Here is a 25,467-nt window from a genome sequence, read left to right as displayed (position 1 = left end):
AGTATGGTGAATTATTTTATTTAATTACTAAAATCAGGTGTGTCTGTATTCATTGATTCTTGCAAAATTCTTCCCAGTGGCAGTTTTGAGGTATATAGTACCGGTAGTGGTGAAGGTTCCGTAGGTGAATGCATTATTGTATTGGTCTGCAGTTATTTTATCTTGCACTGGTTGATACAGTTGTATAAAAATGCTCCTACAGCAATACGCCTTTTCCTGCTCCCAGGTAGTATGGCTATATGACAGTAGTAGCACCAATGTAAGTATGGACTTTGTTCTCCCTACGGTACTGTAGTTGCAGGCCCAAGACCACAGGAGAGTAAACCCAGTCAATAATACTGTAGATAGCCTCTGTAAGTTACTACTACTACTGCCATTTGTTTTCTTTGGAGGTAAAACAAGGATGTAGGAAATTCTCAAGGTGACTGTACTGAACTTGGTAATATTTCAGCTGTAGCTCAGACTGAACTTGGTAATATTTCAGCTGTAGCTCAGACTGAACTTGGTAATATTTCAGCTGTAGCTCAGTCGTACTTTATTTTTATTTTTTATTTTTTTTACCAAGGCTGATGCATGCAAACATGCAACTCATTTAAAATAGTATGAGTAAATTAGAAAAAGAGAATTACCAGGTTTATCAAAGTTAGGTTATGATAGGTCATTTTATCACGCATGCTTTATCTCATTGCAAATGCCAACCCACAAGAGCACAGAAGTAATGTACTTAAGTAGAATTATCACAAGGTACAGTAGATGTGAGAGAGATGCAAAATATATTCTGCAGGATCAAATGGACTGAAATGTCATAAAATAGGACAGCAGAAGAAAAGTGAAATTTAAAGAAGAAACTTGGTGTGATGAATATCAAATGGGCAGTTGTTTACCAAATTGGCACTTAAATGGAAAAATATTTTAATTTTTATCACCAGATAGGTTCATCCACACCTAATAATCTGAAATCGGGCTAAAAATTCATGCACTGTGTAACTATTAGAAAAAAATCAGGTTTCAGAGCTAAAATGTGCTAAGTTAGCAGATATTTCTCCTTTAGATTGTCAACACTCCTTGATAGACTTCCATTTTGCATAAATATTTATTTAAAGCACAAATATATTTATTTGTTTGTAAATTAGTATTTATACGGTACATAACAGAAGTCCGTCAAGGTGAGTTGTTGAGCTAGAGGCAAAACACTTCCGCCAGCTTTAGCAAAATTTTGCTCAGAATCTTAAGAGTTAAACAAATTTTTATGTGGATTTTACATAATTAGGTATGTATGAATGTATTTCTTTCCGTTACAGGTGGCTTTACATTGAGTGACAAGCCAAATGGTTTCCTGCAAGCCAAGAAACCATGTAAAACAAATAACTCAGAGTCAAATGGCCACCCCGTATGGGATTATGGCGTCTGGCAATAGATAGATAGATGAACGTATGTGTATGATGATAAAAATTGGCTACCGTATAATATTTTCCAATTAAAAGTGCCCTTTCGGTAAATCATTGCCGATTTGGTAATTCGTTGCACCTGAATGAATTAAGGTTGTACATGCATATACCCGGTAGGCCCTAAATGTGGAAACATGCATGGAAAAGTTTGAGAGGAACGAGGAAATGTTTTTGATTGGAGATGTGAATGGAAAAATAGGGAATGTGAAGGTGGATGGAGTACAGTAGTAGGTGAGTGGGGTTTGCCTGCAGAAATGGATGAGAATGGCAGTGCTTTAGTGGCCATTTGTGCAGGGACAGGGTTGGTGATAGCCAATACTCTCTTTAGACACAAAATGATCCACAGGTGTATGTGGCAAGTGATGAGAAGTGTGGGTGGTGAATTGAGTGAATGGAAGGCGGTGATTGACTATGTGTGTGTGGATGACAGAATGAGAAGGTATGTAATGGATGCAAGGGCATACAGAGGCTGGGAGAGTGGACTTTCTGACCACCAGTTGATGTCAAGGTTCAAATGCAAGGAAGGAATAGAAAGAGGGAAGGACAGAAGGAAGTAGTCCATACAAGGAGGGTAGAAAGGTTGCAAGAGGATGGGAAAAAGGCAGATTATAGGAGAGAAGTGGAGGAGTGATTGGGAAAATACGATTTGGAGGAGATGGGGGAGGTGAAAGATGTGTGCAAGATTTTCACAGAAGAAATGTGTGCAGCATGTGAGGTGGTGTGTGGAGTGAAGAGAAGACAAAAAGGAGTGCAAGGAACAGCTTGGTGGAATGAAGAGGTGAGGCAAGCTGTGGCACAAAGAAGAAAGCATGCCGCATAATGAGTGCATCGGAAACAGAAACACTGAGGAATTTGAGAGACAGAAGAGAGAGTTAGAGAGGAAGAGAGAGATGAAAAGATTAGTAAGAGAGTGGATGAGGAATTTGGAAGGAGTTTGAGTGTTAAATGGAGAGAATTTAAGAAAATGTTCTGGATTCTGGAAGAAGGTAAAGAGAGACAGGATGGTAAAGAAGTTAGTAGGGGAGTGAAAGATAAAAATGGTAGACTGATAGTGGAGAAAAGAGAAAAAGTGAATAGATGGAGGGAACACTTTAAGGAACTGTTAAACGTAGAGAATGAAAGTAATGCCAGTATAAGTGGCTGGGAGAAGGAGGGTGGTGAGAAGGGAGGAAGAGATCAGTAGGATGGAAGTAGTGGAAGCATTGGAGCAATGAGGAAAGTCAAAATGGGGAAAGCCCCGGGAATTGATGGAATGTGTGTTGAATTGCTGAAGCGTGGGGGAAAGACAGTAGTAGAATGGATATGGAAAGTGTGCATATTGGCATGGGAGGAAGGTAGAGTTCCAGATGATTGAAAATCAGGTATAATTACAGTATTCCCCTGTACAAAGGAAAAGGGGAGTAAAAAGTGTCAGGTACCGGTATTCATAGGGGCATTTTTCTTCTTATTATAATAGACGGACCATGTGTTGACGACTAAGGAATGGACAAAGGACATTCTTAGGGTGGGGACGTGGAATGTGAGAGGCGTGAATGATGACGTGAAAGAGAGAGAGAGATTGTGCAGGTGTTTGAGGATGCAAGAGTGGGTATATGTGGATTGACTGAAACTAAATGGAAAGGTGAAAGGGTGAGAGAATGGGAATATGGTTTAGGAATATGTGCAGGAGTTAATGAGAATGAGAGGGCAAGAGAGGGAGTATGTCTGATGATAAGCAAGAAGTGGAAGGAGAATATAAGAGAGTATGGAACAGTGGGTGCAAGGATTGCATGGGTAAGGATGAAAGTAGGTATACAAACGTGGGCGATTGTGTGTGCGTATGCGCCGACAGAGGACCGAGTGGCAAGAGTGAAAGATGAGTTTTGGGCAAGTGTAGAAGCATGTATGGACAAGTTTGAGAGAGTGTTTTTGATTGGAGACATGAATGGCAAAGTCGGGAATGTACGAGTGGATGGGGTGGTTGGTCAGTGGGGTGTGCCAGCTGAAGTAGATGGGAATGGTAGTGCTTTGTTGGACATCTGTGCTGGTAAGGGGTTAGCAATAGCTAACACCTACTTTCGGCATAAGATGATCCACAGGTATACATGGAGGGTTATGAGGAGGATGGATGGTGAACTTGTTGAACGAAAGGCAATGATAGACTATATGTGTGTGGATGAGTGAATGAGAAGACAAGTTGTGGATGCAAGGGTGGGGGAATGGAATCTTGGACCATCACTTAGTGATGGCCAAGGTAAGGCTGTAAAGAAAATGGTTGAAGAGACGAAGGGGAAGACAGGAGGAAACAGCTCCTGTGAGAAGAGTGGAGAAATTGCAAGACAGTGAGAGAATGGCAGGGTATAAGAGCATAGAGGAAGAAAGATTGGGAAGGTATGAGTTAGAGCAGATGGAAGGAGTGGAAGACGTATGTAAGATATTCACGGAAGAGATAGGTGCAGCGTGTGAGTTGGTCTGTGGAGTGAGGAGAAGATGCAGGGGTGTGCAAGGGACAGCATGGTGGAATGATGAGGTGAAACGAGCTGTGGAACAAAAGAAAAAGGCATATAGTGAATGGCTAGTGAGTAGAGGTAGGGGAGAAGATGAGAGAGAGAAGAGAGAGGTATATGTGAGCAAGAGAAGGGAGGTGAAGAGATTGGCGAAGGAGAGTAAGAAGAAAGTGGATGAAGAATTTGGGAGGAATCTGGGTGTGAAATAGAGGGAGAGTAAGAAATTGTTTTGGAAGGAGGTAAAGAAAGTAAGGCAGTGTGAAAGGGGAAATAGTAGGGGAGTGAAAGATAGGAATAATAGATTGTTGGTGGAGAAGAAAGAGAAACTGAGGAGATGGAAGGAGCACTTTGAGGATTTGTTGAATGTAGAGAGTGAGAGCAGTGCGAGTATAAGTGGCTGGGGAATGGCTGGGAGAAGGAGAGATGAGAGGAGGGAAGAAGAGATCAGTAGGGCGGAAGTAGTGGAGGCAGTGAAGAAGATCAAGATGGGAAAGGCCCCAGGAACTGATGGGGTGTGTGGTGAAATGCTTAGGTATGGGGCTGAGATTGTAGTGGAGTGGATATGGAAGTTATGTAGATTGGCTTGGGAAGAGGGAAAGGTTCTGGTGGACTGGAAATCAGGTATAATTGTTCCTTTTTACAAAGGAAAAAGGGAGAGAGAAGTATGTGGTAACCATAGGGGTATTTGCCTTCTTAGTGTGACTGGAAAAATTTATAGTAGAATACTTATTGGTAGGGTTAGGCATATAACAGAGGAGCTAGTTGGAGAAGAACAAGAGGGATTTAGGAAGGGAAAAGGGTGTGTAGATCAGATATTTGTTCTACGATGTTTAGTGGAGAAGTATCTAGAGAAGGGAAAGAAAGTGTATGCTGCCTTCATGGACTTGGAGAAAGCTTATGACAGAATAGACAGACAAGGTATTGAGAATATATGGAGTGGAGGGGAAATTGTTGAGTGCTGTGAAGAGTATGTATGCAGGAGCTAGGGCTACGGTGTGAGTGGATGGTGAGCTGAGTGAGTTCTTTGATCTCAGTGTGGGACTGAAACAGGGTTGTGTGATATATAAATGGATGGGGTTGTAAAGGAGGTGCAAGGTAGGGCAGTGGATATGGGGCTGGCTCTAATGAATGAGGGTGGGATTTGGAAGAGTCCTGTGTTTGTGTTTGCTGATGAGACAGTATTGTTGAGTGATAATGAATGGGAGTTACAAGGTTTGGTGAATGAATTTGGGACAGTGTGTATGAAGAGGAATCTGAAAGTTAATGTAAACAAGAGTAAAGTTATGGTGTTTGAGAGCAATGAAGTCACAGAGTGTGCAGTAAGGGTGGATGGTGAGGATATGGAGAATGTGAGTGCATTCAAGTACTTGGGTAGTGTGATGCGTAAGGATGGAACCTTGGGAGATGAAGTGTGTGAAAGGGTACAGCAGGGAAGGAAGGTTGTTGGTTCACTGAAAGCAGTGATGGGAAACTGGGAGATGAGTATGGAAGTTAAGAAGTCATTGCATGATAGTATTGTGATCCCTACCCTGACATATGGAAGCGAGGCATGGACCTTGCAAGAGGGGAACAAGTCAAGAGTGAGAGCAGTGGAAATGAGCTACTTGAGAGGGGCATGTGGAGTGACATGGAGGACAGGTTGACGAATGAAGAAGTGAAGGAACGTTGTGGGGTGGATGTGGATGTGGTTTAGAAAATTAGGAGAATACACTGAGGTGGTTTGGACATGTGGAGAGAATGGAGAATGAAAGACTGACTAAGAGGGTGTATGTAGGTGAGGTGGAGGGAGGGAGGAGGAGGAGAAGACCGAGGATGAGGTGGAGGGATGGAGTTGAGAGGTATATGAGGGAGGGGGGAGTGAGTTGGGGGGAGGGTAGTCAAATGGTGGGTGACAGAACAACTTGGAGGTGTTTTGTCTGTGGCCACCCTTTGCGGGATTAGGGCGTCGGCCTATAGATAGATAGATAGTAATAAACAATGTATATGGTAGGATACTTACTGACAGAGTTTGGGAAATAATAGAGGAATTATTTGGAGAACAGGAAGGTTTTAGGAAAGGAAGAGGTTGTGTAGGTCACATATTCATCCTCAGGTCTTTCGTGGAAAAGCTTCTAGAGAAGGGAAAGAAGTTGTATGCGGCCTTCATGGATTTGGAGAAAGCATATGACAGAGTGGATAGACAAGGAGTGTGGAAAATATAAAGGATATATGGAGTAAATGGGAAGTTGAAATGGATGCTGTGGGAAACAAATGGAAAGGTGAAAGGTGGAGTTATCAGCATATGAGTGGACAGGAATAGATAGAAAGCTTAGAAGGTCACTGGTGAATAAAAGGAATAGAGTTGGGGATAGGACAGAGCCCTGAGGAACACCACAATTGATAGCTTCAGGAGAAAAACAGTGGCCATCTACAACAGCAGCTATAGAATGACCAGAAAGGAAGCCAGAGATGAAGGCACAGGTAGAAGGATAGAAACCATAAGAGGGCAGTTTAGAAATTAAAGATTTATGCCAGACTCAGTCAAAAGCCTTTGAGATATCAGGTGCAGTGGCAAAGCTTTCACCAAAGTCCCGAAAGGAAGATGACCAGGAATCTAAAAAGTAGATGAGAATATCACCATTGAGGCGTCCCTGGCAGAACCCATACTGGCGATCAGAAAGAAATTTGTGATAGGAAAGATGTATTAAAATTTTTCTGTTAAGAATAGACACGAAAACTTTTTAAATACAGTACAGGATGTAAAAGCAATTGGGCGATACACCCATACCCCCATTATCCGGCGCATTGATAATTGGCGCTTTGCTTGACTGAACACAAGAAATAGAGGAACATTCCCACAATCCAAACAGTTTGCATGTCCATTGTCTCGCTAGCCCGTCACCTCGACTCTTTCTAGGTTTGAATTGAGTCTCTCCCGGTCCTCCCTCCATCCCCTCTCTTCTCCCCTCCCCATCCCTCTTTCCCCTTCCACCACCCCTCCTCCATCCCCCACCGCACTCAGCACTGCCATGCATGTCTCCCTCCCTTCTCCCACTCCTGGCTGTCTCCCTCTCTATCTCCCCATGTGATGTTTGATGTGCCATTTTTTTAGCAATAATATTGTTTATGAGGATAATAACATTACCTATGGTGTTTCTGTGTCAGTCTCTATTGACTGAGTAAGGTATATGAGAGTTTGGGTTTGGGTTTGGGTCTGGACTGCATCTCTGGCTTTTCTTCAGTATCTTATGGGGAAAATTGCTTCAATATCTGACATACTCGCTGACCGTACATTCCCACTGATACATACCACTTCCAGATATTGGGGTATGGGTGTAGTTAGAGGGCTGGGAATGGTCACCCTTCTTTGGAACAGACTGATTGAGAGCAGATTTCAAGCAGAAGGGAAAGGTGCAAGTTGATAGACAAAGGTGAGAGTTTACCTAGTCAGGGTGTAAGCACAGCAGCATGGTGAACATAGCTGAAGTGGTCAGGCAGTCCGGACTGCTTCTGGCTTTATCGGACTTTTTTTGATATATAGGAATTTAGTTCAATAGCTCCTCGAGTCCGATAAAAGTGAATTCCGGTCTATTGAAATCCATTATATCGAAGTTTTACTGTGCCAGTGGCTCTGTTACGTCAGATAATCGAGGGATTACAGTATTCTCATTAAACCAGGTTTTTCTAATACTGTACTGAATTTATTTTCACCCCAACCTTAGGTAGCTAAAAGGTCAGGATGCTGATGATGGTGTTCTTTTCCTTTTACCATTGCTGTTATAATTTTTATTTTGCATTACAGAGTGAGGTGTGTGTGTATAATCAGACAAGAGGAGGATGGGTGTGGGTCGGTTGTCATGGCTGTGTCAACACATGGCCACCCTGTCACTCCGCAGCCAACCTTCACTTCTCACACAGGTTCTGTCCTCGCCCTCGCTACACCAGGTACATCACTGTATAAATGATCTTGGTGTTACACTATAACTGTATGGTTATCTGCTCATTCTGGCCCTAATGTTCATCCATCTTAAGTCAGTCCAGCTCCAACTTAATCTAGGTGGAATGACTGAAGAGATGGATTAGTTTAGGGACAAGATCGACCTGTTACCACTGCATCAGGTATATACCAAATTCTGTATACAGTACTTGTTTGTGTATGTATCCACTCATGGTGCCTGGCGGTCTAGTGGTTAGAAGACCACAGCCACAGTAAATTCAGTTTTAGTACAGTATATGGATATATATACTGTAATTCATCAGTATAGATATGTTAATAGCAGTGAAATGGCTAATGCTGACAGTATCAAGGACATTAAAATGGGTCATGTCATACAGTAATTTGTTTATTGTTGCTGTTATTAGAATTTTTCATTCAGCTTAAGAAAGGCCTATCACTGAAGAGTGTCAGCTGAGACTGTATCTATTATCTAACCACTCCAGTCTGAAAAGTCTATGCCAAACTAAATATAATTGTTAGAAGATAGCAAGAATAAAATGAAAAAAAGGGTGCCTCACTGAATTTATTAATTCCTCAGGTAAGATGGTTCAAAGTGCACTACATAGACCGTCCTGCACCCGGTGACAACCACAGGAACCTGCGTGCGATGGTGCACTACCCTGAGGACGGCCAGTACACGGTCATACCTCTTAGGATGACCAAGCTTGCTGGACGAGACCCAGATACAGGTACTTGGATTGTCTTGCTTCATAACCCCGTCATGTGGACATCTAACTGTATAGTTACTATTATTTAAATCTTATTACAACCAGATTATTTTATTGTGCTTTGAAAATAACTCTTGTTCTGAAGGGATTTGTTTCCAATAAATAACCATTTACTGAGCTCTGATCCTCTCACACCTGTCAATCTCATCTTGTACACTGCTGTAACAGATACTTCATTCATTGTTTTATTGTATCATTCTTTTAATACAGTATTTGTAACACAGCAGTAACATATGTGCAGGTAACTTCCATTTACTTTGTATTGTGTACAGTACTTCGATATATGGCACTCCTTGTTGTCTTGTGGCTGTGTAATAGATATATGCATGTTTATCTTCCAAAATCTGATCATTGTATCAGACACAAGGCATATGGCATAACTGCGGTATTGTAAATTACTCTGTAGTTGCACACAGTTTAAAAATAAAAAAAGCATCATATTTATATTCTCATGGCAGGTCGAATAATTTCTGGTTGCCTGGGCGGTGGAGCCAAGCGCAGATACCGTTGGATTGACTGGTTCCGCACAGGTCCCACTGATGGCACGTTCCTGGAGGAGCGTGTTATCAAGGTCATAGTTGACCCCAACCGCAGTGCCAGAATTGCTCTTGTGGCAACTGGAGACAAACTCAGGTCAGTTCTCTTTCAAGCTTGAACCAGGGAGCACTTCAAATGCGTATGTAAAACTCCATCAGTCTGAGGACACATTTTCATATTTCTTTGTCCTGTATGCAGATGATTTTCTTTAATCAAGGAAAGAACTTTAGTTGTGATGGGGTTAATTAAGGTTATAACTAACTCTTCCAGGTCAGAAAGTCTGTGATAAACTACAAAAATTTAGAGATGGCAAGAGTAAAATACAAACAGTGTCGGTGAATGGAAGTGGTTTATGTATTCTGGCTATCTCCAGACAGTTTTATTTAACATAAGAAGGATATTCTGCAATGGAGGCTTATGTAAGGCCATATATAGCCCCTCCAGCTTGAAGTCTTTCCTGAGATGAAGAAAATCGTGTGGCAATACCAGAATACAATACAGGTGCTCATAATGAAGGCGTTGTATCTGCAGAAAAATAAAAAGCCTTTAAAACCAGTTTACCAGTTATCCAAATTTACAGTACCCGTTGTTATCATAAAGCTATGATATTTGAGAATTTATCCCTGGCTTATAATGAGGACTGCCTGTAGACAAATCTTCATCCCAAGTACATCATCTGTATTTTATTGTTGCAACCTCCATACGATTTTAGTAACCCTAGAGAGGCCACTGGCATTGGCGAAATAAAAAAGACTTCATTAACCCCATCTCAACTTGGTGTCTCCCTCTAAGTTGAATAACATCATTTGAAGGTGACAAGAATAAAATAAATGATACAGGGACTATAAAGTACCTGTAAAATGAATTAGACATTTGGTGTACTGGTGTGAGGTGCCAGTCAGAGTGAAAGGCAGGTACTGAGGGGGGAGAAAAGGTTTTAATGACCATGTAATGCCGCTACCAGCTTACTTTTATCACCTACCAGTACCCGATAAATCGTGTCACCTTTTATATTCTTCTTGCCATCAAGTGGTTATATTCAGCTTGGAGATACAGTACAGTATATATATATACTGTACTTTTGTAGGATATTAGAAACAAACTCTCTGTACCTCTGCATGAAATTAGCAGTTTCATGAATAAAAACAAAATAAAGATGTCATCGTACTGAAAAGTTAATGTTATAAAATAAATATAATATGAAGTTTATATTGTACCATAATAAAAACTGAAAAGTAAATGTTATAGTGTGAGTTACTGCTCATGAAGAAAGTAATGAAACCCATCCATTTTGCAGTCCCATGAGGAACATAGGGCCTAGGGCTAGAATACTCCATCCAGATATTTTTGGTAAAAGATGACCATTTGCATTTCCCTGAGTAGCATTATTTGAGCAAAAACCCCAACCTTCCCTCAGATATAAACTTTTAGGCCACATCTACCCCAATTGGAGCACCTTACCCCAGTAGACCACCAGGTATTTTCATTAGTTGGTTGTGCTAAGTTGACTCTGTACCTTCTTTACCCTTGCACAGTTGTTGACTTTATACGCAGGTTTTATTTGCCCCTATGTAGAGTACAACTCTCATGTGTGGGGAGGCTCCCCACATACAGTTCTTCTCGATAGGGTGGAGTCAGAGGCTTTTCGTCTCATTAACTATCCTCCTCTTACTGGCTCCCTTCAGCCTCTGTCTCTTCGCTACTCTGTTGCATCATTATCTCTTCTAGTACTATTTCAATGGTCACTGCTCCTCTGAACTGTCTGTTTGCATCCCTCCACCTCTATGATGGGTGCATAGCCCCCATCTAGCAACAAACGCTCATCCCTTTTCTGTCCAGTTCTCTAATGCAAGAGTTAACCGTTACTCCCAGTCCTTCATTTATGCAACAGGTCAACTCTGGAACTGTCTCCCTCTGTCTGTATTTCCTGCTTCCTATGATCTCCAATCTTTCAAACGCAGTGTGTCCAGGCATCTCGAAATGAATGGATCGTGAATTTGGCTCTCTTTTGTATTGTTTTTGTTTTTTCTTGGAAGAAATGGTTTGTGGGCTCCTGGCCTTTGGTTCCTTCTTTCTTGCAAAAAATATATATATATATATATATATATATATATATATATATATATATATACAGATATATATATATATATATATATATATATATATATATATATATATATATATATATATATATATATATATATATATATCACCCAGTATATTTAATGGTTTTCTGCAGGTACAGGATACCGCTGAAGATAACAGTACATTCAGTAATAGAAAATAAATAAACTAAATTTACTCCTAGAATCTGTGATGTCCATTGTAGTATTTTCTAGCAGCTTCCAGATGATTTTATTCAACTGAGGAACTTCCTCTTGTCTTGCCGAGGTTTAGTACTGTAATGTTATATCAAACCCATTCTGTTTGAAAAGTCTGTCCTAAGCTGAGAAAATCATGAGTAATTGGCAAGAATATTTTAAATGAGATGTCTTCAGGCTCCATAGGCAAAAAATAAAATTGAAAATATTTGTTAATAAAGACAGGTAAATAATGTACACTACTAAAATCTGAGAATATGTAAAAAAAGGGGGAAGTAACTGTTTAACACTGAAAAGCATATAGAGACTGGTAAATAATGAATTAAAATTTTTGACTTCTCAAAAAATATATGCAAAAAAGTTATAAATAATGGGCCAAAGCTGAAGCATGTCTAAAGAGCTGGTAAATAGTGGGTTAAAAATTAAGAGAAATGTATGTAAAGATATGGGAAATAAGGGACCAAATACAAGAACAAAAATACCTAAGGTTAAAAAAAAAGAAAGTAATCAGTGGGTAAAAACTAAGAAGTACTGTATATGTAAAAAAGCATTAAATGTTGTGTGCTCAGGTACCTGCTTGCCACGGAGAACATGAAGGCTGGTGACCTCATCCGAACATCCAGCTACATCCCACGTATCCCAGGTCAGACACACTAGATTGTTACTGTTGTCAGTAGAGCCTCCACCTGTACTGTTTATGAGTGGCAAATAGTGTTATACAGTGATGGGTGGTGTTGGTGACAAATGAAATGATGGTGGTGGTGGAGGTGACAAATGAAATGATGATGGTGGTGGTGGTGACAAATGAAATGATGGTGGTGGTGGTGACAAATGAAATGATGGAGGTGGTGACAAATGAAATGATGATGGTGGTGGAGGTGACAAATGAAATGATGGTGGTGGTGGAGGTGACAAATGAAATGATGGTGGTGGTGGTGACAAATGAAATGGTGGTGGTGGTGGTGACAAATGAAATGATGGTGGTGGTGGTGGTGACAAATGATGGTGATGGTGTTGTAGGGTTTAAATACAGTCAGTCATCTCAAGTTCAGACTCCTTCAGCTTGAGTTGTGTTCATACTTTAGAAATATTTGATCTTTAGGACAGAGTCTTGTTTGAATTCAAATACTGCATTCTTTTTTTCTTTCAGTCCCAAATACAACCAGCCTTTTCCATCCATACTGGTACTTAGTCTCCATTTCATTTAAACCTCTTCTTTGCCATTCTCCTTCATGTGGTCAATCAAATTTTGGCTGAAAAATCCAGAGAAAGCTAATTGTGACAACACTATGTTACTTTTACTGTACTCTCCTACGTTCCTCATGGAGCAACACTGGATTAAATGATGAATGAATGATACTTACTTTATTTAAAATTCATGGACATATTCAGTTGGTTTAGCACTACAGTATTCAGTGACTTTTGTTATGCAGTTACAGTACAGTATTTGATTCACCATAAACAAAAGAAGCTTTTCATGATTTTATGTCATAAACTGTTGTATTTTAACACTGCATTGATTTCTTGGAAATAAGTACCACTTCCTTGTTTGAAATCTGTAATACTGTACTGTCTTTCAACATCTGAACAGTTGTAAGCTTCATATACTGTACCAGTATTTTTTTCTGGAGCACAGCGTAACACTATCAGTTGATCACCTTTTGGTGGTCACTGTTAGGGATTAAAATTCATAATTATTGAAGTCTGAAAGGAGAAACTAGAAACAGCCATGCTTGAGTAACTAGCTTAAATGTGTTTGAACTTTAGACATAATTGAAGTTTACAAACTGAAGTTGAGAAGGTTGACTGTAATTTGTTTTCAGTAGTGACCACCACCACACTCATTTAATAGGAATAGTTATAGTTCCTTGTCTTTTTTCTATGATAAAATTGCAATAGATCCTGTGATTACAGAAACACACTGGTACTAGTTGACATGTAGGTATTCATGTAGACAGTGATTTACAGTAGTCCAGTTAGGGTGGGACAACCCCAGTACGCTCCATCTCTAGTAGACCAGGTGCAATAAATATGGCTGAAGTTGCATAGTTCCAATAGATTACTCATAGTGTTGTAAGAATAATGTGAAGTTACCATAGGGGGAAATTTGGGACTGGCAGTTATCATTTCAACTCACTGAATTACATTAATCATGTTACTGAGGTCATAGGTTCATTTGATTGTGAATTTTGGTCTCTTTAGCGAGACACTCTCAGATGTTTTTCATTTAATTGTGTTGAAGGTTTGCCTGTGCTGTGATAATGAGGTGTATTATGGTGTGAAGGGTGATATTGCAGCAACAGTGTAGTGAATTGTTTGTGAGCTGTATTTTGTTGAACATTAGTATATTTTAAATGGCTGTAAAACTGTACATTACCCCACATTACCTGTAACATAATTTACCCCAAGATAATACAGTTTTTTCATAAATCATCCCAAGAAACCACCACCATAGCTGAACTAATCTGAACTCCTGAAGTATGATGATTTATTTCACATTTTAATTCACTACCAGCAGACAGTTCCATTCAGCATGAGAGACTTTTGAAACTGGAGGGGTTAGGTATAACCTTCATTAATCCCTTAATTATGAAAGATCATTCATTAAGTCAGAGGGGAAGAAATGTTATAGAAAAAAAAAAAAAAAAAAAAAAATGAAGGCATTAACTGTTGTCCTCAGTGCGTGCAAAGGAAGGTGATGCATACCCCGTGGGAGCGCTGCCGGTGTCCACTCTCGTCAACAGTGTGGAGGTCATGCCAGGGGATGGTGCCAGGTGGGTTGTGGAGGGGGATGGAATGTGGAAAGAGGGGACTGGACATCATAGTTTTTTTTATCTAAATTTACCTAGGTTTTTACCCTGTTGCAGCTTATTTCACATACAGTACAATCCCAGTTAACCAGGTGGCTTGGGGAATTTACCTTCCCGGTTACAGATTTTTCCCGTATTTCTGATTTTCAAGTCAAATCTATACAAAGGCTATCACAGCAGTAAATACAGTTCAGGTACTCACCAGTCACATTAGGGGTTACACTAAGAGATTCCGCCTGAAAAACTGCCTTGTAAACACACACCATGGTCATAACGCACGTGTGCAATGTCTAGCAATTTGCAGTACTGCATTTTGCACCAGTCCATTGTTTACCGAATTACTGTATTCATTATATGTACTGTACTCATAAAAATTGAAAAATAAAATAAAGAAATAAAAGCTTGAACATTTATTAGTGAACTGATGATGTGTTAAGACTGCACTATAGAATTATCACGACACCTGTGCCCCCACGTGAGTTTGTTTACGTTTCTGACTGTTCTTCTTCCCCACCTGACCTCCATCACTCCACCCCTCACCCGCCACTCAGCTGTTTTGCAGAAAATAAAATAAATGATGTACGTATGAAATGCAGGCATATTATTTATTTATTTTTCTTCCAACAAAGTAAACTTTCATTCCTATTAACATTTATATTCAGCCATTAGTGTTTTACAATATTCGCCTTTTTCAAGTCTGTAGCGTATGTCCAGCTTCTGTTTCAAGGTAAGCACGATACGCTTATGTTTAGTTTGCACTTTAGGCATTTTGGAGTGTATAAATTACTGTCTATCAGAGGAGCACAATAGCAAGAGAGCTTGTTTACTGTCTGGTGGCAAAATGCAGACTGGTGATTTTTGGAGGGTGTGGAGGATGACTGAATTCAAGTAGGGGAAAGAGGGGGAGAGGAGGGGTGGTTAAGAGGATTTGCTAGGGATTTACATTAGCCGGAAATGCCTTCATCTCGCTTTGTCTGACTTCACCCAGCCTCGCGTGACACAATCAAACGGCGGTTTGGCGGTCCATTCAAATTGGCGCACAGTTATAACTTACTGACATTTTTACCAGCCCTTGAATTTTCCCGTTGTTCTGAGTATTCCGTTTGTCTGGATACCGGATAGCTGGGATTGTACTGTAGCTCATTGTTATACTAAGGTGCTGCCATGACTCTACATCCTATCCATAGCACTTCTTGACTATAATGATATTCTAATGCTAATCTGTTATTACTGCTGAGTATTCTAGATTTGGGCCAAGTTGGAGTAAAAATGGTACACTGTAGCAGTAGTTACGCTTGTGGACTAATGTGTCACTCCCTATTTTAGTTGAACAGTTATTAAGCTCTTGCACATTTCTGAAGAGTTTATTGGACTTCAAAGAGTGCATTGTTGAATTCCAAAAATAATTGATCACAGTCGCATTGTTATTGTAATGCAGAATGTCAGTGTTTATGTCTGCACCTGCACAAGACAACTCAGTGGTTTGTTTCGTTTAGCACTCACCTCCTGTTTGGAGGCCATTTCTGAAATGAACTCAAATCCCCTGACTGTCACTGAGCTTTAGGGGTAAATCCTCACAAATTTATGCCTGTCCACATCAGTCAAATAACCAGGCCTACACCATACCACTCTGCTACTACTGTCTTGTACTCTCTAACAATCTCTGCCCATATCTTATATGCTCCTATGACTTAACTGTTTTTATAGGTACTGTATAGTAAGTCCTGTTTTGCGGTAGGTGGGGGCACATACCATCCACTAACTCGATGTAGTGCTGCTGTCGGGTGTCTGCCCTTTCCTCTCCTCCATCCTTATTTCCTTCCATCCTCTTCTGTCTTTCTTTCCTGCATTCTTTCCTTGTCCTTCTGCCTACGGGTAACTTTACACTCCCTCTTCAGTCTTTCCTTCCTTCATTCTTTCCTCTTCCTTCTGCCTGTGGGTGACTCTACAGTGAGTGACATGCCAAATGGTTTCCCGTACACCAGGAAACCATTTACTACGCTGGGTGATAACCATATAACCAAATTTTGGCACGTGGTGGTTTAGTGGGTAATTATTGTGCTCCAATCGGATTGAGCCGATGAAGGTTTATATCCAAGGGGTGGTTGGGGTTGATTGCTCATGTAATGCCACACAGGGATGAGTGAGGTTGGTCAATCTCATCTTAAATGTCGGGACCAACTGCCTAGCCCCGGGCTCCTACGCTTCTCATGGGGCATTGTAGGATTGGATGATGGATGGATGGAAGTCCTGTTATGTCACCTCTGTTTTTTTTTGTTTTTTGTTTCCCCCCCCCCCTGTCAAATCCACAGTACAGTACAATCAATCAATCAATCATTTCCTGTGGCACCCTCGGGGATGCATAGGGCCTCGATGAACTCACACCACCACATCCTATCTTGTGCTAACTCCTCAAGGTCTCCCCAACACTCATCTCCAGCTTCCCGTCTCATTGTCCTCACCCACGTCTCTTTTGGCCTTCCTCTACCTCTCCTACCAGGTGCCATCCATCCTGGTGTACCTCGTACTATTCCCTGTCTCCTATACACATGTCCTAGCCACTTCCATCGTGAGAATCTAACATATTCATCGATCGGCTGCACTCCCGTTATTTCTCTAATTCTACTATTTGGTATCCTTTCCCACCACTTAACTCCTAATATTCTTCTAAGTGCTTTATTTTCAAACACCAAGAATTTATTTTCCATAGTCACTGTGCTGTACCAAGACTCGTGTCCATAAATTAAGATACTCCTAACCATTACCTTATAAAGTTTGTTTTTTGTATGCGCAGAGAAATTGTTATTATTCCAAATATTTTTAAGCATTCCCATTGCCTGATTAGCCTTCTTTAACCTTTCCTCGAATTCAAGGTTCAAAGAACCATCCTTGGCTAAATAAGTACCTAAATATTTAAACCTATCAACTTGCTTTACAACCATACCTCCAATTACACATTCCTGCGCATTTTCCATATTCATATTGATTATTTCAGTTTTTCCACAATTAATAACCAAACCCACCTTGCGACCTTCACTCACCAAACAGTCCAACACTCTCTGCATCTCTTCTGGCCCATCACAAATCAAAACTATATCATCTGCATAATCTAAATCCAAAAGTTTCCTGTTCTCTCCCCAAAGTATACCTGCACCGGTTTCTGTTCCAACACGTTTCATAATGTAATCAATGACCAATATAAATAGTAAAGGCGATAGAACACCACCTTGAATTACTCCGGACTTGACTTCAAACGAATCACTCAGACAACCATCAACCATCACTTTACAAAATGTGTCCTCATGCATGTTCATAATGACCCTCACAAACTCCTCTGGTATTCCATAATGTCTCATGATCTTCCCCATAGACTCTCTCGAAACACTATCAAAAGCCTTTTCAAAATCAACAAAACAAAGACTTAACGGTACTCTCATTTCATTAACTTGCTGCATCAAATGCCTAACTATAAAGATCTGATCATTGCAACCACGTCCCTTTCTAAAACCAGCCTGTTCATCCCTCAGAATACCCTCAACCACTGGCTCCAACCTATTTAACAACACTCTACTGAAAACTTTCAAAGCTATCGGTGACAAAGAGATTCCCCTCCAATTACCACATTCACTCAGGTCTCCCTTCTGAACTTTAACAATTACACCATTCTTCCAAACTGATGGTAGTAACCCCGTCACCCATATCTTATTGAATAGCTTGGTCAAGATCATTATTAATCTATCCCCCTCCACTTTAAACATTTCCGGAAATAAACCATCCTCCCCTGGTGCCTTATTATTCTTTAACTGTTTTACTGCTTTCTCCACTTCTGCAAGCCTCAACTCTCCTGTTTCTATATTTAAATCTTCCTGAGCAGACGGTATATCCTCTTCTGGTGGTATTGGTCTATTAAGAACTGTCTCAAAATGCTCTTTCCATCTATTTTTAATATCTCCATCTTTGGTCAATAAATTTCCTTCCCTGTCTCTAATTGGTATTTCCTTGCATTTACCTGCATTACCACTCAGTTCTCTAATCGATTCATATGCTATTCTTTGACTCTGTCCATCATTTTTGTTTATTAGGATTTCAGTCTCTGCAACCTTTTCATCCACACATCTTCTTTTCTCTCTCCTAGCTAACCTTCTTACTTCTGAATTCAAACTCCAGTACGCAGCTCTTGCTAATTCAATCTCTCGTTCATCAACGCATTGCATCTCACTCCTCAATTTAGCCTCACCTCTCTTTTTTATCATATCCCACGTTTCCTCTGATATCCATTTCTTTCTCCTGAATCTATGTCTCCTTCCAATCGTACATTCAGCAGTCTCATGCAAAACTTTGTTCACATCCTCCCACATCTCATCTACACTTCTCTCCCCCTCTTCCAACGTTTCCAACACCAAAAACCTATTTCTGCATTCTAATCTGAATTCCTCCTTTTCTTCTCCTTCCCTTCTAAGCTTAACAATATCGTATCTACCAACACCAGATTTTTCCTTCTTCTGATTTTTAAGTTTAAACCTTATTTTTGCAATGCTGAGTTGATGGTCACTACCAATATCCGCTCCCCGTTTAACATGAACATCTAGCAGAGAACTTCTATGCCTCCTACTGATAGCGATGTGATCAATCTGATTTTTATATTTTCCACACGGCGACACCCAAGTTGTCTTGTGTATATTGCAATGCTGAAAGAGTGTGCCTCCGATGACTAAGTCATTTGCTAGACAGAAGTTTCCAAACCTCACTCCGTTTTCACTCATCCTACTACCAACTCCCATCTTACCCATACATGCCTCAAATCCCTCATTTGAACAGCCCATTACTGCATTAAAGTCTCCAACGCAGATCAAAACATCATGTCTAGGTACCCTTCCTACTCCTTCTTGCAACTTTTCATAAAATGTGTCTTTCCTTTCATCGAGTGCATCATTAGTAGGTGCATAACACACAAACAGACTGATGTTGCCATGATTTGATTTAAACCGTGCGTATAGCAATCGCTCATCTATAGGATCCCACTCACATAAAGCCTTATTTGCTTTACAACCCAGCAACAATCCTACTCCCTGATAATGCATTCCGTCCTGTCGACCAGATATCAATAAACGTATACCATCCTCCAAATCCAACTTATCGACTCCAGTTAATCTAGTTTCTGTCAGAGCACAAATATCAAGTCCGTAATTTTGAAAAACCTTCACTAACTCATCGATTTTACCGTCATGATTTAGCGTTCTCACATTCCAGTTACCAATTTTAATTGTATTTTTTGCATTGACAAAGGAATTAGATTGTAATTGAGGCAACCGTGAGATTCTTAGCACCCCCTGCCCATTTAAGGGCTGCACGGGACTGGGGGCCATTATTGTTCTTTCAGAGTCCATCAAGGTTTCTTTGGCTAACTTCCTGAACACCTCGCCATTGTGTTGCAGTCGCAACAGTACATTACAGAGAAATTAGCTGTTCAAGCCACCTTACTTCCCTTTCATCCGATATGCAACTTTCCCCGAGTTTACAGTACCATTTGTGTGTGAGAAGATTGTGATATTTTAGAATGTCTTACTGATATACTATAATTGCCTGTACCCCTTATTCATAGTTGTTTTATCTTAACCCCTACACGCCGGGGGTTTTCCGATGTTGCATGCTTCTCCCTACGGGGGATATCCGTGATGGAAAAAAATACCCTTACTTCAAACCTAACATCTGCCAAACTATAACAGCTAGAGAAAAAATTAAAGATACGTAAGACTCACCAACTCTTCCTCTTTCAAATGAAAGTATCCCCATGTCCCCAGGTGTCCCTTTGATGAGTAAGGATAAATTAAAGTTCAAAGGGTGGTGGAAAGATGCTTACGGCCATACAAGTCAACCGGCATTGCTCTGTGCCCAAAATCGTGATGGCTATACACCTCAGCCGGGGGTTAGGGGTTAAGGTTGTATGGCATTGTACAGTAGTTTATTCTTGGACTTCAACATCTTAAAGAGGGCAATATTGGATTTGCTGTCACAATGTTTATCTTTTTTCATTACAAAGTTACTAAATACATACTGTAACACCTGCATTCATGCTAACCTGCGATGTACTTTAATATTGCTTTAGTGAGAACAAGTGTTTTTTGTGTATATAGCATCACTTCCTCCACTTAGACTCAGGCCCTTTTACTTTGCAAGGGGTACTGTTGTCCCACTAATAGCAATATTTTGCTTTCACAAAGAGTAGATTTTTACATTTACAAAACCTTCTGTTTAATGGGGCAACATAGGATTGGATGATGAATGAATGGATGAATACAATAGGCTCCACTCATACAGTAATAAAACATTCATCATCATCATCCAGACCTCCTTTCCCACACTAGGGCAGGGTGAGGGGCAGCAACATCCAGACAGCCTAAATTTGTCTAGTTCAATGGGCCACGCTTCCATTCACTCATCATTCAAGCCCATGGAATCCTGGCTGCATCAGATAGGCCAAAAAACTTTCACCACGTTCTGTAGCTTCACATATACCTATCTGATAAGAGTCAATCCAAACACAGACACGTTAAAGAGGGGTGCCAGATCTCAAGTTAAGCGCTTCGCTGCACAAAATTCATCCAGCCAGCTCGGTCTCTTGTCAGTCCCTGAGCCTCATCAACTTCCTTTCTTCCTCACACACTCATCCACCATATCCCACCACCTACTTCTTGGTCTACCTCGCCTCCTCCATCCTTCAGATTTGGTCAGGTATATCTTTTCACCACTCTGCTTTCATCCATTCTCTCCACATGACTAAACCATCTCAGTACACTCTCTTCAATTCTGGTGTCCACAGACTTCCTCACTCTGAATCTTTCACGAATCACATTATTTCGTATCCTATCCATTCTTTTTTGCTCCACATGCATTCCTCAGCAGTCCCATCTCCACTGCTCTTACTCTTGACATTTCATTTTCATGCCACACCATAGTCTCACATCCGTATGTTAAAGTTGGCACTAACACTCCTTTATGTAAGCCTCGTGCATCTGCAACACTCAAGTCCCTGTTTCTTATCATGGCCTTCATAGCACAAGCTACTTTCCTTCCTTGTTGTCACTCTACTTTCCACTTCTTTTGCACATTTTCCTCTCTTTTCTGTCACTGTACCCAGGTATTTGAACTCTCACCAATTTCAGTGTCTCTCCATTCACTGTAACATTGTACTGGGAGGTACCTTCTCTCTCAATAACCATCACTCAACTCTTTTCTACATTTATTCTCAAGGCACGACACTCAGATTTCTACAAAACTCTGCACAAGCCTACCAAGTTCTTGTCCAGTACTTACAAGCAGTACTGCATCATCAGCATACACCAAATTTGAGATATTCCATCCATCATCATTTATTGCCAACACCATCCCTCTCTCCATTACTCGTGTTTTCACTTCTCTCATCACCCCATCCATATATATAATGAAGAACCATATGCTATACTGTAAAATATTGCTGTTTTGTTTCACAACTGCTTATTAATGATAGTAAGGTTGCTGTGTATTTTCCTTTTATACTTAACTAATGCTGGAAGCCAGCAAGAGTTATGCCTTCAGTCATTACCAAGAGCAGGAATCAGTTTTTATCTACAGAAGCTGCCAATTTTTATGAAGTCCACAATGATTTACAAAAGAACTACCATTTAAAGTTTCATTTCTGTTAATGACAATTGAAGCTGTCCAAAATTTACACCACCAGTTGTATAGAAAATACTGTGATATTTTAGAACATATTCCTGGTGCACATCGAGGACTGTACAATTAGGTAAAGAAACGTATAAACATAAGGTTTGGTGTGGAGAGAGACTTTGTTGGTGGTGAAGGTTAGTAAAGGCTGCAGACAGTGCTGGTGTCGTGATAAGAAGTGAGTGTACGAGTGTACTGTGGTATGGGGTGTATTATACCATATTAAGGACATATATTGTTTGTGGGTTGCATTTGTGTTGGTACCGAAGCAGGTGTGGTATAAAGACTTGTTGGTGGTGCAGGTTTGTGAAGGCTGCTGGCACAGCTGGTGTGGTGATGAGGAAGCTCAAGGACAAGGTGGTGGTGCAGTTGCCCAGCAAGAAGGAGGTGATGCTCGACCCAGAGTGTATGGTCACTGTTGGTGAGTATACTGTAACTCTCTACAGGTGCTCAGTAGGGATGTTTTCATGCAATGGCACCAATAAAACTAGGTGGGTGTGCTGCACAATATTACAGACATCCCCCAATTCCTTCCTCATCCCATAAAAGGAGGAGGATGTAGAAGAGCAGCTTTTGCCTGCAGGCCAGTGGGTTCATGTTCAGATGAGCCAGGAATTACAATTACTGACAACTACTGCTGCTAGGCAAATCATCCTGTTATAGTAATGCAGCATATAGCTTATTATACATTGGCTGGTTGAGACTTTTGTTTGTGTGCTTATTAAGAGCATTTCATTAAAAAAAAAAAAAAAATAGACTGTATATTGTCATACAAATAATTTCCCTAGAGGTAATGGGACAGTGTATGGTCACCCTGTATATTTATCTGGTAGCTAATGTATCAGCTTCTTTCTTTTCAGTCATCCATAAAACCACAATTGTCAGGTTGAAGGCAAGGTTACACATGGAAGATCCTATAATGACATGGTTATAAAAAGGTGATTGAGACATCATTTCTATGTAATGTACCGTAATTTGAAAATGGCACAATGTTTCCTGTTAAGGAATCCCTGTACTGAAGTTGGCCATGGTACAGCCAATGTTTTCTATGGACCAGAAACTAAACCAAGTGCTAGAACCAGCTAATTATTTCCCAACAGTTGCTGGCACAGATGTTGAGAAAAAACCTATTTGAAATGTTTAGACTTGTTAGTATGAAAATCTCATCCTGAACTTTGAATTTAAATACTCAAGATAAAATAAGTATCAGTGCACTGGGGGTCCGTTGCCTACCGTATACATTCACTGGCTGGCAGTACTTGTATATGGCATGCACCTAACAGCAGGACTACCAGTGTATGGTAGGTCAGCCACATATCTTTCAGTGTCCTTCATTCTGTGGAGTCATAATTTCATGCATATTGTGCACCAAACCCTTTTGTATATATATATATATATATATACTGTATATACTTACATTGCCTTGTGTACAGTCACTCTGAAGTACGATCACTGAGTGACTGTACATATGTCTGAATGTTTCCTGCCTAAAAGTGATGATTGTGTGGCGAGCTACCAAGTTTGCAGCCACATTTCACTTTCATGGTACTGTAGTGCTGTACCTCCCAGAATCGATAGTAGTAACCACCCATTTTTGTCCATCCATCATCCAATCCCACGCTGCCTTATGAGGAGCGTAGGATCCCGAGGCTAGGCAAATTGGTCCTGACATATAAGATGAGAGTGACCAGCCTCATTCATCCCTAAGTGGCATTATGTTAGTAATAAATCCCAGCCATCCCTTAGATATAAACCTACACAGGCTCAGTCCGATTGGAGCACCTTAATTACCCACTAAACCACCAGGTGCCATTACATGGTTATGTGGTTACCACCCAGCATAGGAAATGGTTTCCTGGTGAACAGGAAACCATTTGGCTTATCATTCAGTAGAGTCACCCACAGGCAGAAGGAAGAGGAAAGAATGAAGGAAAGGATAGAAGAGGGAGTGTAAAGTCACCCATGGGCAGAAGGAAGAGGAAAAATGAAGGAAAGAAAGACAGAAGAGGACGGAAGGAAAAGTGGAAATGGCAGACACCCAAAGCAGCACTACATTGAGTGAGTGGATGGTGAGTGCCCTCACCTACCACCCATTTTTAACACTGCATAATCCCAGCAATTAATGCTATAGCGTTTCAACACTGATTGTGAGAGAATATATTGCATGAGAAAATTGGGCTAAACAAATTATCATGAACCCCCAACTATGAAGACATCTTGTCATTTGATGTCTGTGCAGTTTAATGACTGTCATGATCATTTCATGGTAGTTTGTGTTATATAAACACTGTAAAACATGAATGGATAAATGTTTTGTAAATTTTTATTGAAATCACTGCCCTAAGGTAGGAAAGGTCTGGATGATGATGATGATGATGATGAAAACAGTGACAGTTTCCCATTCCATAGTTGGTATCCAAAGTATTTTAGCCCAGTTGCCAAATGGCTTGAGTCTGTGTGTATGAGTGAAAAGGAGCTTGCACTCTCCACCTTAACTGCATTTGGGCCTTCTGTCCATGTTTGCACTCATTTTACCTACCAACACTAAGAATTGAATTGAGTGGCACAAGCTTCCAGCAACGAGATTTGAACCTAAGTGCTACCATGCCAATTATTCTCTGCATCTGCAGATGGTGCTCTTCAGTTCTCAAACAGATGGGGTTACATACACTTCACAACTAGTTGCATCCCTAAATTGAAAAAAATATAAAATTGTATTCTTGGGTGGCAATCCTGTACAGTAATTAGAACAACACTTGACCTGCAAGTAAGTGATTCCAAGTTTGGTTCCCAGGCCCACCACCATGAACTGAAACAGGGACATGGATTTGACAAGGGATGGTTGCATGTTGTAGGCTAGGAGAATGGTTGGTGGGTTCTTTCCTTGTCAGTCACATGCTGCAGGGATAAGCACCTCAGGCCAATAACCTCTTTCATATTCAGTTATTGCTACCCATTTATCTAGCTTTGGAGTGATATTTTTAGGTGGAGGATTTAGATACAGTCTAGCGTTCATTAACCCCTTCACTGCAGTGGGCCTGTCATGTGTTGAATAACATCGTATTGTGGTAGCAAAAATAAAATAAGAAAATACAGCATTGGTTTGAAGGGCTTAATAACTATGCTGATCTGCAGGGAGGCTGTCCAATGTAACTCATGGGCAGCAGCACATCGGTTCGGCCCAGCGGTTGCGGTGGCTTGGGTGGCGTCCAGCTTCAGGTCTGTGGCAACGCAAGACTGGCTACCATGGCCGTAAAATCCGAGCCCTACCCCCACCTAAGGCATACAGTCCACTCAAAGAGAAGGTCCCCATGATGAGACTTACACTGAACAGTGAGGCACCCAGCAGGAGAGTCATACCTGCCACCAACAGAGTCACATAGAGTCCTGGCTGGGCTTACAATGCTGTGTATATAACTGACATCAATTGTTATTACTTTTAAATAATGGCATATAA

The 25,467-nt window shown here is 40.6% G+C and overlaps 1 protein-coding gene across 1 annotated transcript; it reads left to right on the top strand.

The window, feature by feature from the left end:
• On the top strand, positions 1-25,467 carry mRpL2 (mitochondrial ribosomal protein L2). Its single transcript, XM_080275019.1, has 8 exons — positions 1-39; positions 7,716-7,858; positions 8,449-8,599; positions 9,097-9,271; positions 12,066-12,139; positions 14,177-14,270; positions 22,313-22,431; positions 25,146-25,467. Exons 2-8 carry the CDS (start codon positions 7,751-7,753, stop codon positions 25,391-25,393), a joined length of 969 nt encoding a protein of 322 aa, XP_080131145.1. The 5' UTR covers positions 1-39; positions 7,716-7,750; the 3' UTR covers positions 25,394-25,467.

This window comes from Coenobita brevimanus, chromosome 60 (assembly GCF_032717465.1).
Source record: "Coenobita brevimanus isolate Jiangsu-jjx chromosome 60, ASM3271746v2, whole genome shotgun sequence".
Lineage (NCBI taxonomy): Eukaryota > Metazoa > Arthropoda > Malacostraca > Decapoda > Coenobitidae > Coenobita > Coenobita brevimanus.
This window is presented reverse-complemented; position numbering and strand designations above follow the sequence as displayed.